The 13,457-nt window shown below is 46.9% G+C and overlaps 1 protein-coding gene across 2 annotated transcripts in view; it reads right to left on the minus strand.

Moving 5' to 3' along the window:
• Positions 1–13,457, minus strand: part of LOC112632532 (protein HIRA) — a 221,497-nt gene that overhangs the window by 12,806 nt on the left and 195,234 nt on the right. For both annotated transcript variants that reach the window (XM_025398195.1, XM_025398194.1), the window contains 5 exons: positions 13,199–13,257; positions 12,729–12,834; positions 10,982–11,104; positions 10,345–10,508; positions 8,304–8,392 (listed from right to left, as the gene is read on the minus strand). In XM_025398195.1, the coding sequence (XP_025253980.1) occupies positions 8,304–8,392; positions 10,345–10,508; positions 10,982–11,104; positions 12,729–12,834; positions 13,199–13,257 (541 nt within the window). The remainder of the gene's footprint in view (positions 1–8,303; positions 8,393–10,344; positions 10,509–10,981; positions 11,105–12,728; positions 12,835–13,198; positions 13,258–13,457) is intronic.

Genomic DNA, 13,457 nt, shown 5'->3' on the forward strand with positions numbered 1-13,457 from the left:
TATGTTCTCACTTATAAGTAGGAGCTAACCTATGAGGATGCAAAGGCATAACAATGATGTAATGGACTTTGGGGACTCAAAGGGAAGGGTGGAGGGGGTGAGGGATAAAAGACTACACATTGGGTACAGTGTACACTGCTCAGGTGATGGGTGCACTAAAATGTCAAAAAAAAAAAATGAAAAGAAAAGCAACTCATGTAAATAGGATATTCAATAAGATTATCAGTATAGTCAGTGGGAAGACATATTTAAAGGAAAGAAAAGAGGCCAAGTGCAGTGGCTCACACCTATAATCCCAGCACTTTGGGAGGCCGAGGTAGGTGGATTGCTTGGGCTCAGGAGTTCGAGACCAGCCTGGGCAACACAGCAAAATCCCACCTCTACCAAAAAAAAAAAAAAAAATTAGCCAGGCATGGTGGCACACATCTGTGATCCCAGCTACTCAGGAGGCTGATGTGGGAAAACTGCTTGAGCCTGGGAGGTGGAGGTTGAAGTGAGCCGAGATTACGCCAATGTACTCCACCCTGGATGGCAGAGTCAGACTCTGTCTCCAAAAATCTACAACATCGTGGAAGCTGGAAAACATATTGTTCCCATCTGTATAAAAGATACAAAAATTAGCTGGGTGTGGTGGTGCACGCCCGTAGTCCCAGCTACTCAGGAGGCAGAGGCAGGAGGATTGCTTGAGCCAGAAGGTTGAGGCCACAGTGAGGGAAAAAAAAAAGAGAGAGAGAGAGACAGTCTTGCTATGTTGCTCAGGCTGGTCTCGAACTCCTGACTTCAAGTGATCTTCCCACCTCAGCTTCCCAAAGGGCTGGGATTACAGGTGTGAGCCACCACGCTTGGCTGAAAAAACACACTATTAAACAAAGTGAGACAAATGAAAATGAAAATACAACATACTAAAACAGTATGCAGCGAAAGCTGATCTCAAATCAATAATCTAACATTATACCTTAAGGAACTAGAAAAAGAACTATATCCAAAGCCAGCAGAAAAAAATAATAAAGATAATGCAGAAATAAACAAGATAAATAGAAAAATAATAATCAATGAAACCAATAGTTGATTCTTTGAAAAGATGAACAAAATTGACAAACTTTTAAGAGAGACAAGATCCAAATAATGAAAATCAAAAATGAAAGCGGGGACATTACAACCAATGCCACAAAAATAAAAAAGATTATAAATAAGAGAACAGCATGAACAACTATATGACAATAAATCTGATAACCTATATAAAATGGAGGCAACTTACCAAGACTGGCTCATAAAGAAATTGAAAATCTGAACAGATCTCTAACGAGCAAGAAAACTGAATCAATAATCCAAACCCTCTCATAAAGAAAAGCCTAGAATCATATAGCTTCTCTGATGTATTCTACCAAACATTTAAAGAATTAACACCAATCCTCCTTCCAAAAACTCAAATAGGTAGGAACATTTCCTATTTCGTTCTATGAGGACAACATTACCCTGACAAAGCCAGACAAAGATACTACAAGAAAACTATTAGACCAATATCCTTTGTAAACAGTGATGCAAAAATCTTCAACAAAATGCTAGCAAAGAGAATTCAAAAGCACATTAAAAGAATTACACACCATGACTAAGTGGGATTTATTCCTTGAATGCAAGAATGGTTTAATACATGAAAACCAATCATTGTAATATATCACATTAATGAAATTAAAGAAAATTTTAAAATGATATGATCATCTTACTACAGAAAAAGCATCTGAGAAAATTCAATACTTTTTCTTGGTAAAAGCACTCAACAAACTAGGAATGGAAGAAAACTACCTCAACATAATAAAGACCATAAATAAAAAGCCCACAGCTAACATCGTACTTAATGGTAAAAGACTAAAAGCTTTTCCTCTAACATCAGGAACAAGAGAAGGATGCCTGCTTCCAGCACTAATATTTAACATAGTATTAAAAGTCCTAGACAGATCAATTAGGCAAGAAAAAGAAATAAAAGGCAACCAAATTGGGAAAAAAGTAGTAAAATTATCTCTGTTCAGAGACATTATCTTATATATGGAAAACCCTAAAGATTCAGCGAAAAACTGCTATAAACAAAGCAAAACATTCTGCCTGCCTGTGGTACTAGGAAGAAGCTGCAAGAGCTGCAAGAGGACTTGCCCTCTGGCCTGAAGTCAGTATAAAGAGCGACCAAGTATTATTGATATTTCCTCACCCTTCGGCTCTCAGTAAAGGATGGTTTTCTCCACTGTTTCAGGATGCGATGTATAGCTCTTTGTACGGCCTGCAACACACAACTTAATCACCACCTCTCTGGTCACTGCCACAGGTCTTACAGCAGCAGTCCCTAACCTTTTCAGCACCCAGGACTGGTCTTGTGGAAGACAATTTTTTCATGGACCAGCGGGGTAGGGGAAGATGGTTTCAGGATAAAACTGTTCCACCTCAGATCATCAGGCATTAGATTCTCATAAGGAGAGCACAATCTAGATCTCTCGTATGTGCAGTTCACAATAGGGTTTGCGCTCATTAATGTTGCTGCTGACTGGTCTGTGGCCCAGGGGTTGGGGACCCCTGTCTTACACTGAAGACCACACCAAAGGAAGGCTTCCTAAGAGCAGAGCCTGGCTGGGGAGGCTGGAGCCAGAACAGAGCCCAGGAACCTGAAAGGTGGTTGCTTAGTGCCCCAACCTTCTGCTTCCCATTTTCCTTCTGTGCACACTGAACCATGCAAACGATCCTTGAAGTTGAAAGAAATCTGAACCTTTGGCATCCCTGTGGTACACTGGCAGCTCAAATCAGAGTATATAAAGACCTATAATATATAAAGAGTTCCTACAAACCAATGAGAAAAACAAATGGCAACAAGTATTTCAACAGATAGTTCAAAAAAAAGGAAACACAAGCAGCTCTTAAACATATGAAATGATGCTCTCCTAAGAAGCCTTCTTGGGAGGGCTGCTGAGTCAGCATGGCTGGTTGGAAGTCCATCCTCCAACCACAGCTATATTTTCCCAGTTATCTGAAGGATCAGCTCCACTTGAATGACCAATTCTCACCATAAGAGTGTTGATAAATCAGGCCGGGCGCAGTGGCTCGCCCCTGTAATTCCAGCACTTTGGGAGGCTGAGGTGGGCGAATCACCTGAGGTCAGGAGTTCAAGACCAGCCTGGCCAACATTGCGCAATCCCGTCTCTACTAAAAATAGAAAAATTAGCTGGGCATGGGTGGCGCGTGCCTGAAATCCCAGCTACTCGGGAGGAAAATCGCTTGAACCCAGGAGGCAGAGGCTGCAGTGAGCCAAGATCACGCCACTACACTCCACACTCTAGCCTGGGTGACAGAGAGACTCCGTCTAAAAAAAAAAAAAAAAAGCGTTGATAAATAAACCCAACAAGAGCACAGAAGGCTCGTGCTCACTCATCTCCTCTGCCCCAATATCTAGATGAAAAGACAGTAAACAAAAGAAAAAAAAGGAACAAATTCAGAATAGTGTTGAGATCAAGAGAGGATATGGCAGAAGACACTGGGATTGGCTATGTCTATGTCTGCTCTAAATTCTCTTCTCCTACATATTCTTTGTACAGAGGCAGAAAAGCTGCTCATTTTTCCAGCCTCTCTTGCAGTAGGGGTGGGTGCCCAAGTGATTTAATCGTTGCCTGAGAGGCACAGACTAGTTTCTGGGAGAGCATTTCTTTTCCGATGACAGGGTGAATGTTGCTGTTGCCAGATTTCTCCTGTTCTCTCTCCTTCCCTGATCTTGGACATGGAAGCCACCTTGTAACCATGAGGGAAGGGCTAGGAGACCTTTACAGAGGGTGGAAAGCAGGTGGTACATACTGACAGGTGACTCTGGGAGGGGAACCACAGATTCTCTTAGGCAGAGCCTCAGTGAAGCGTCCTGTTTGGAGTTGGTAAGAACAATCAGCAGGAAGGAGGGGAGAAGAAGAAATCATGGCCATCAAATGGTAGCCTGTTTGTGGCTCCTTCTGTCTGTACCACCATGACCCAGAGTGCTTACTTTCAGGCTAAGAAAGAGAACTACTATGGTGAGCTTTGGATGGCATCTTGGGCTAAGGCTGACAGAATGAAGCGCCACAACCTGCCCATGATGGGGACTCGTTGGGCAGGTGTCTGCCTGCCTCCCACTCTAGTAGATGGCTCATCGGCCTGTCCTGGAGGTGAGATGTGCTAAGTAAACCGCTGTACTCTTGAAAAAGAAACCTGAGTGTACTACCAATCTGGGTCCTTCACTTGTAACTACAATCTGATAACCAAGGATTTCCAGATAGGGTAAAATGTCCTAAAGGAAAGACCACAATGAACAAATCAAAGATTGAACCCAGAAAAGGCAGATAATTCAGGGAACAAGTTATTTTAGAAAATGTTAGCATCTGCAGCTGATATCTGAGAAGATATCACAAAGCTTTCCTTCTATTAACAGACCGTGCAATTCAGAACAGGCTTCCTCACTGACAACAAAGAAAAAAAGGTGGACAAATAGAAGCAAACTTCTGAGAGCTAATGCGTTAGTGATAAATAACTGAGCCATGGTGTGGGGAAGACTGAAATCCAAAAAGCGATGTCTTTGCTTTGGAAATATTTGTCCATGAGGAAGAGGCTAGGCAGAACTTCTACCAAACTTGAGGGTCTGGGTTGGGCGCGGTGGCTCATGTCTGTAATCCCAGCACTTTGGGAGGCTGAGGTGGGTAGATCACCTGAGGTCAGGAGTTTGAGACCAGCCTGGCCAACATGGTGAAACCCCGCCTCTACTAAAAAAATAAAAGTTAGTTAGGCGTAGTGGCATGTGCCTGTAATCCCAGCTACTTGGGAGGCTGAGGCAGGAGAATCGCTTGAACCCAGGAGGCGGAGGTTACAGTGAGCTGAGATTGTGCCACTGCACTCCAGCCTGGGCGACAGAGCGAGACTCTGTCTTGGAAAAACAAACAATAACTTGAGGGCCTAGGGGGACCAAAGCAGGGGCTAGGGCCCTGTTAAATTACCCCTCCTTTGTCCTGGTATTCCAAAGGTATGCAACCTAGAATAAGTGTCAACTGGAAGTAAACCAGCATCTACACCAGCTAGCACCCAGCTTTGAGTTCCAGGCAGTCTACAAAACCTCAGTCCCTGAACAGGATCATGGCATCCCTACAGTGCTACTGCCAGGAAGTCGGCAGAAGCAAACAGAAGTGTTCTGTAGAAGAAGATAACATCATCTTAGGCCTCAAACTATTTCTACAATAAATTTTTCAAATACTATGTCCACCAGACAGTAAAAAATAACCAGGTACATAAGGAGATAAGACAATCTGAATGAGAAACAGCAGAAATATTTATAGGCAACAGAAATAGATCTGTGAAGGCTCCCGATACTAGAATTATCAGACATAAAGCTTTAAAATAACTAAGATTATTATGCTAAAGTAGATAAAAGACTAAATTAAAAATCTGGCGAAGAACTGAAAGCATAAAAAATGATATAGCTGATTTTTTTTTTTTTTTTGAGACGGAGTCTCACACTGTCACCTGGGCTGGTGTGCAATGGCGTGATCTCACTGCAACCTCCACCTCCTGGTTTCAAGTGATTCTCCTGCCTCAGCCTCCCGAGTAGCTAGGATTACAGGTGCCCGCCACCATGCCTGGCTAATTTTTTGTATTTTTAGTAGAGATGGGGTTTCACTATGTTGGCCAGGCTGGTCTCAAACTCCTGACCTCATGATCTGATCCACCTTGGCCTCCCAAAGTGCTGGAATTATAGGTGTGAACCACTACGCCTGGCCTTCTTTTTTTTTTTTTTTTTTTTTTGAGATGGAGTTTCACTCTTGTTGCCCAGGCTGGACTGCAATGGCACGATCTTGGCTCTGCCTCCTGGGTTCAAGCAATTCTCCTGCCTCAGCCTCCTGAGTAGCTGGGATTACAGGTGCATGTCACCAAGCCCAGCTAATTTTTGTTTTTTAGTAGAGTCAGGGTTTCACCATGTTGGCTGCGTTGGTCTCAAACTCCTGACCTCAGGTGATCCACCCACCTCAGCCTCCCAAAGTGCTGGGATTATAGGCATGAGCCACCACGCCTGGCCTGATACAGCCGATTTTACTTTTTTTTAACTTTTCCTTTTCCTGAGACAGAGTCTTGCTCTGTCTCCCAGGATGGAGTGCAGTAGCGCAATCTTGGCTCACTGCAGCCTCCTCCTCCCGGGTTCAAGCTATTCTCCTGCCTCTGCCTCCCCAATAGCTGGGATTACAGTCATGTGCCACCACACCCAGCTAATTTTTATATTTTTAGTAGGGACAGGACTTCAGCATGTTGGCCAGGCAGGTCTTGAACTCCTGACCTCAGGTGATCTATCTTGGTCTCCCAAAGTGCTGGGATTACAGGCATGAGCCACTGCGCCCAGCGATACAGCTGATTTTAAAAAGAGAGGATATTACAGCTCTCAGACGATAGGAAAAATGAAAGGGAAGAAATAATCAAATAGGAAAAACGAAGAAAATCACTGGTCTCTATCTCTATTTCCACAGAATGAATGAGCTTTTTGAATCTTCAAAACACCAAGATAGAATCCCAAAGTACTTACAAAGCAATGGAAATTAGATTTACAATAGATTTTTTAGCAATAAAACTGGATGCAAAGTCTATGGAACAATGCCTTCAGGGACCTAAGGGGATTTGACTTTGAACCTAGGATTCAAAGTACGTAGTCAATTAAGGTACACCACAGTCAAATTTAAAAATGGAATAAAAAATTAGGCCTCTGTACACACCAAGGCCTGTGAGGGTTGACCCTCCAGCCTTTTTGATGTCAGCTCCTTTCGCCCTTCCATTACCATCCCGTTGGGCTGTTCCTTTTAAATTCTAAACTCTTCCACCTCAGGCCTTTGCAATTTCCTTCTGTCTGGATGTTCTCCCAAATATATGCATGGCTTCATCCCTCACCTTTTCTGGTCTCTGCTTAACTGTTAGTTTGGCCTTTTCTTTTTTTTTCTTTTGAGACGGAGTCTCGCTCTGTCGCCCAGGCTGGAGTGCAGTGGTGTGATCTTGGCTCGCTGCAAGCTTAGTTTGGCCTTTCTTAATTGCCCAACATGAAACAGCATCCTGCCAGTATTCTGTATCTCCCTGCCCTTTTAACTTTTTTCCCATGGCATCCATCACTACTCAAGACACTACAGATACCTGTTCTCATTTGCTTAGTCTGTCTCTCTCCGTAAGAAAGCAGATCCACGAATGCAGGGACTCAGTCTGCCTTATTCACTGCTGCCTGCCCCATGCCTATACCACGCCTGGCCAGGGGAGGTGCCCCATCAGTGATTGTCAATGATTGAATGAAACTGTGAGCTAACTCTTAGATCCATACCTTCTCCCGTCCCCCACCAATCTGTTCCTTTCCTGATTTAATCAATGGTTCCGGCATCCATTTTTTGCGGCTACACCTGGAGGTGCCACATGTTCATTACGCTCTTTCCTTCCACATTCAACCACCCATCAAATCTTATTGGTTCTGCCTCCAAAATACATCTCGAACCTGTCTCCTTTCCCCTCTCCATGGCCACCACACTGATCCAAGTCACCTTCATCTCTTCCTGGGACTGTTACAGAAGATACTCCCTGATTGTTTTTCTATTTTAGTTCATGACACCTCTGCGCCAACTCTGCCAAGAAGAAAACGCTAGCTCCTCAAAAGGTCTCTGTGGTCCACCTCCTGCCTCATCTCATACCACCCTCTCCTTTTGCCTTCTATGTGCCAGCCACAGTGGCTTCAAACAAATCAAACACTCTTTACTTTTACTCTCACTTCTACTAGGAAACACTTTCTCCAGGTCTCTATATGGCCGTCTCACTCTTCTCCTTGGGTTTCATCTGCAGTGTCCTCTCGCGAGGCCTTCCCTGGTCACTCCTTCCCAGGCACTCTCATCTGAAGACCCTGCTTATTTCCTTCTTAGTCTGAATCTAGTCTGAAAATATTTTGTTGACCTAACTGCCTCCCTGCTTATGTGTGCATCCCTACCAGACTGAGCTCCATGAAGGCAGGGAAGTACCTTCCGTCTTTTGTCTTCACAACCAAGCCCAGAGCCCGTGCAGGCAGCCTCCCTCAGCATACGCATGTGGAGGAGCACTCTGTGGCTCCTGATGTCCAGGGCCCACTTCCTGCCAGGTTCTGGAGGGCAGGCATGTCACCCTCTCACTGATGCTGGGACCTGAGGCTGGGTGCTGGAGAAGTCTAACGGGACACAATTCAAAGCCCTTTGGCTTATTTAAAAAATCTCCACCTTCATGTTTCAAGAAAGAATTCTTGCAGCAACAATGAAAGAAGCACCTACCACTACTGTTGACTCCCACTGGCTTCCAGTGGAGTAGTGAACCGGACCCAGTAAGTCCTTGCATATTTCTCGAAGTCGGTATTCAAACCCTAATTATAGAAAAACAAACAAACAAACAAACAAAAAAAAAAACAGAAATAGGAACACATTACAAAAAGAAATAAAAATCAAGAATATGCTATGTTGTTGTGTCTATCAAATCAGAATAAACACATGCGTATTTTATTGCCTACTACGGGCAAGATACCCCTGCATGTCTCTCAGTGTGGGGCACTGAGACCCTTCACAGATTTTCACTCATTTGCTCACTCCCCTGACGACATCTGTAGTACCTTCTCTGTGTGTTGCGCCCAGAGGAAAAACGAGATGTGGCCAATTCTGTGATAAACTCCTTAAGGTGATGGGAAAATATGGGAAATTGTGGGCTGGTAAGATCTGTCTTTGAGAACATGGGCTGGCAACTGGTGTTAAGAAGAGGTCAGGAAGGTGGGGAGGCCAGCTCGCAGGAGGTAAGAGATGGCAAAGGTATGACTGAGGAGGGGCAACTGAGTGGAGGGGGCATAGGCCCATTAACTCAAGGGTTATGGGCATCACCCAGTAGGGTTGCTAGAAAGGCTGGAGGTAGAGTGTCGGGGTTTGTCAGCACTTGGGGCAGCTAAAGCAATAGCGAATGGATTAAATTGTCCAAAGAAAAGGGTGGAGTAAGAGAGGCGAAACCGGAATCTGAGGAATTTTGGAAGTGAATGGGGTCCATTTTTACACTAGATTCCTCCTTTTACAGCCAAGGAAACAAGGGACAGAATGGAAGATGGGGAACTGGTGTATGGACACTGGAACAGGCATGTGGAGGATGGAGAAAGAGAAGCAAGCAGCAGAAGTGATCCCAAGATGGGTGGCGGGGCCGACAGGAGGTAGGGACTTGATGTAGGGCATCAGAGCAAGTCCCAATCAACACCTAGGATGAAGCAAACCAGAATGGAGTAAGAGGAGGGGCTCCCAGGGAAGATGTGACTAGAGCACCACAGGAGAGGTATGAGGGCCTGGGAAGCCTGAGTATTCAGAAAAGCTGGGGACCACACATAATGGCAACCACATAGACCTGGTGGGAAAGGTAAACATCAAATTCATCATTGTGGTCTGCAGGGAGGGAGGGGAGGCTTCAAGCTGATCAGTAATATTTGCTGTCATTTACAAGTGTATGTACACTCACACATACACACTCATATTTACACAGCCAGAGGCACATATGACATATTAGTTCTGGGAATTACATTCGTGAAGGTCTGATTATGATTTTCTCTGTCTTTTCTGTACTTGATTTTTTTTCTAAATTATAATCAAAATGGGGAGGGTGATGACAAAAATAAAGCAAAAAGGCCAGGAAGCAGCACAGGAAGAGCTCTGGGAGGGCCTGCCCATGCCGCACCCTGAAGGCTGCACTCAAGTGGGAGGAAAAGCTGGTAAGGCTATTGGAGTCACTGTAAGGACAGTGCAGCCACCTCTTCCAGCATACCTGGCTTTCTGCAGGGGAGGCAGCAGAGTGAGAGCTCTGGCAGGAAGCACCAGGAATGGAGGGCCTCAGTAAGTGCAGGACATCAGGCAAGCCTGTCCAGGGCAGGAGGGGCTGGGAGGAGGAAGAGAACCACTGCTACAAGATGCCCTCACTGATGAGCAGCACTGCCAAGGTGTGGTGCAGGGCAGGAGCCAGAACACAGAATCTACTCCTTTAGGCCATGTCTTTCCACCCAGGCATCTATTCCACCCTCCTGTGGCCTGTCCTGCTGCTCCTCTGTGGGAACACCCTCAGGGCCACTCTATTCAGAGCCTCAGAGCCTATTAAGGGGCTGGGTGCCTGCTGAGCTGCCTTAATTGCAGCTCAGGCTGGGAGGTAGAGGCTGCTGGGCCCACCTTGTTGATGGGAGAGCAGCAGGCTGGGATCTGGGCCATCACACGTTTTCCCTGATTTCACAGGGACTAAGCCAGGCCTGGGAGGATGGAGGGGCAGAAGGAGAAAGCTGCTTAGGGCTGCCAAGAGCCTCACCTTCGTTTACGAGGTACCGTGCGTAGAGGAGGAGCCAATGGCGGTACTCGTGGCTGGACTGCAGGGTGAGTGCTGCTGCCACCTGGTTCTCTAGGTAGGCCAGGGTGGTCTCTTGCTGCACCACATGAGGCACGGAGAAGAGCCGGGCAGCCTGCCTTCCCGAGCTGCAGAGACCAGGAGAGTTTCCATGATGAGGCAGCAGGCACTACAGAGTCAGGAACTGCCCCCATGTGCAACAGGCAAGGAGCTGGCAGGAGGCAGGCACCAGGGCTGCCAAGGCCTCCCGTCCACTAGCTAGTCTGTTGGCAGATGCCAGATCTGTTGTCTGCCCATCCCCACATCCCAGCCATGTGCCTCCTGGCACCCTTGGGGTATCTCACCCAGCACCTGCCATCTGGGCCCCTGAAGTGACAGGGCCAGTGACTGCTGCCCCCAACCCCAAGATATTACCTGATGCAGGACCACTACCCTCAGCACCCCTAGTCTGTCCTGCCCAGCCTGCCTGTGCTGACCAGCACCTGGGCACAGGGGAAGGGCAGGTGGATACAAGGCCTGGGTAGGGACTGTGTGTGCACTGACCCAGTCACTTCCCCAGGGCAGGACTAAGGACAGAGGCCATGGCACTGGGGTCACGTACTTGGAGGTGCGGCCCTGGATTATGGCTAATGGTCCTGAGCACAGCATGGCGTCCTGGGATGGCAGGCTGCTCCTAAAGTCTGCACACTGAGCCAGTGAGTCCTGCTTGTCAGAAACCAGGTTCCTGGGGAGGCAAAGGCAGGAGCAGAGCTCAGGAAAACCAAGAGATCTACCAGAGGAGGCTGGCAAGGAGGCCACAGAGAAGCAGCCCCTATCGACACAAAGCCAGCAGAGGCTGAGCGCCCCTGCACTTCCGCACAGGCGCCTATCACTGACAGGTTTCATGGTAATGGGTCTGATAGATCATTGTTCCCGAGGAAAAATGAATGAGGTGAAGGCTGTGGATAGGGCCCTTGCTGGGAACACTTCAGCTCCATATGTTGGTTCCTGATGACTGCAGGCCTCTGAGTGCAGTGTGCTCTGATGCTCGGCTCAAATACTGCCATGGTCTGCCCAGGGGCCCACATGGCCTGGGTCCTGTAGCTGGGGAGTAATGCCAGGCCTCTACTTGCCTTTATTTCTACAACTATCCCAGATTGGCAGTCCTTCCACCTACTCTGGACCCTTTTCATCCTTGTGAAGAAAAGACTCTTCACATACTTTTAGAACAGCTGGATGTCTTTGTAAATGTGTCCAAAATACAAAAATGCCTATAGAGAGTCAATATTTCTCTTCTTAAATAATCAGCTTATTTCCATTATTACAGCAATCACATATAATAGACAACATTTTGCAATTTGGGGGAGCAGGCAGTGGAGGTTTTTTTTTCCTTTGAGACAGGGTCTCACTCTGTTGTCCAGGCTGGAGTGCAGTAGTGTGATTATGGCTCACTGCAGCCTTGACCTCCTGGGCTCAAGGGATCTTGTGCTTCAGCTTCCCAAGCAGCTGGGACTACAGATGTCTGCCACTGCACCAGGCTTATTTAATTTTTTTTTTTTTTTTTGGTAGAGACAGGGTCTTACTATGTTGCCCAAGCTGGTCTCAAACTCCTGGGGTCAAGCAATCCTCTCAGCCTCCCACAGTGCTGGGATTACAGGTGTGAGCCATCGCACCCAGCATTTTTTTTTCCCCAAATTGAAGAAAGAAGTCTCAGTGTGAATGTAGACTTCTGCATGGCAGTTCTTAACAGAAAACGGGCTAGGAGGTAGCAAGCTTTGGTTCTTAAGGACCAAAGGTATAGACAGAAGAAAAAAACTTGGAGTGGCTGGAACACAACGTACATATTTCATGTGTCTGGGTTAAGAGCTCTGTGTATAAATTATTTTGCAAGTACAGAAAAGGGCTCCAAATTCCTGAGTGGACAGAGGAAAAGTACAGACCATTATGTCTAGGTAAGTGGATGAGCATCCTTACTAATTCACTGAGGAAGTCTGAAGTACTTACTAAGCTCACAGAAATTGACTAGTCCTGGTAAGGCTCCTGTAAAGCCAACTCACCTATGCTCATGGTGGCTAAGGGGGCCACAGCAAAAACCATAACAATTTTGGGGCTTTTTCAAAAAGTGGCTCCTGAAAATAATGCAGGAGGACAGTGCTCCTGCACATAGGCTCTGAGGGTAGAGACCACAGGCTGCAGTGTCCTGCTGGGACAGGGAAGCATGCACAGATAGTCAAAGCAGCCTTCACTCCAGGGCCTGACTCTCAGGAAAAGCAGGGCTAGGCAGCCCTGTAGGCCACGACCCTTTGCTCTGCTGTCTAGAGCAGACAGACACTCATCCAGGGAACAGTGCTGGGGGTCAGCTTGCTTACCATGTAGAAAGTGACGGATTAAAGCAGTACGCCTTCCCATCAGACAGGTTCATTACTGGGATTCCATGCTGCGTCAGCAAGATCTGTGATACCGTCATATCACTTCCTGGGGACAGCACGGGAATGAGTTCTGGGTGTGTTCTGATCAGCAAGTGTTTGCAAACACATCAAAGGAGAAATCTAAACTCTAGGCTCCCACAGTCCCAGCAGCAAATGCGTCAACACTGCCTTGGCAAATAGGGAGGGCAAGCCATTCTCCTTGCCACACACCAGGCTCTTGTCACCTCTTGGGGACCCATTCAAACATGTCCCCAAAAAGTGTGTGTCTCCTGCAGCGTAACCGCACCTCCTGCCTCACTGAGAGCTCTGTGCTGAGGCCAGAGCCTGGCTCTCTGAGCGGGGCCCTTCTGCAGCATCAGACATGAACTTGGACCCCCAGGGGAGTAGGGGCAGCCTGTTGCCTGCATTACCTGCCAGAATGGAGTGTAGAGACTCTTCTTTCACCACAACCACCTGTCTGTGAACATCCCTAGGAGGGAGACAGGGAACAGTTTACTCACCAACCAAGTAAACACATCAGAGTGTGCCTCAGCCGCTCAGACACCCTGGTCCCTACTGCATGCGCCCCTAACCCTGGCTGCTCCTAGTGAGAGGGACTCTGGGCTACGAGTGGCTTCTGCTCTCCATGTGCCACTACACTCCCTCTGCATAAGGATGCAGCACACAGCC

This window comes from Theropithecus gelada, chromosome 10 (assembly GCF_003255815.1).
Source record: "Theropithecus gelada isolate Dixy chromosome 10, Tgel_1.0, whole genome shotgun sequence".
Taxonomy (NCBI): Eukaryota; Metazoa; Chordata; class Mammalia; order Primates; family Cercopithecidae; genus Theropithecus; species Theropithecus gelada.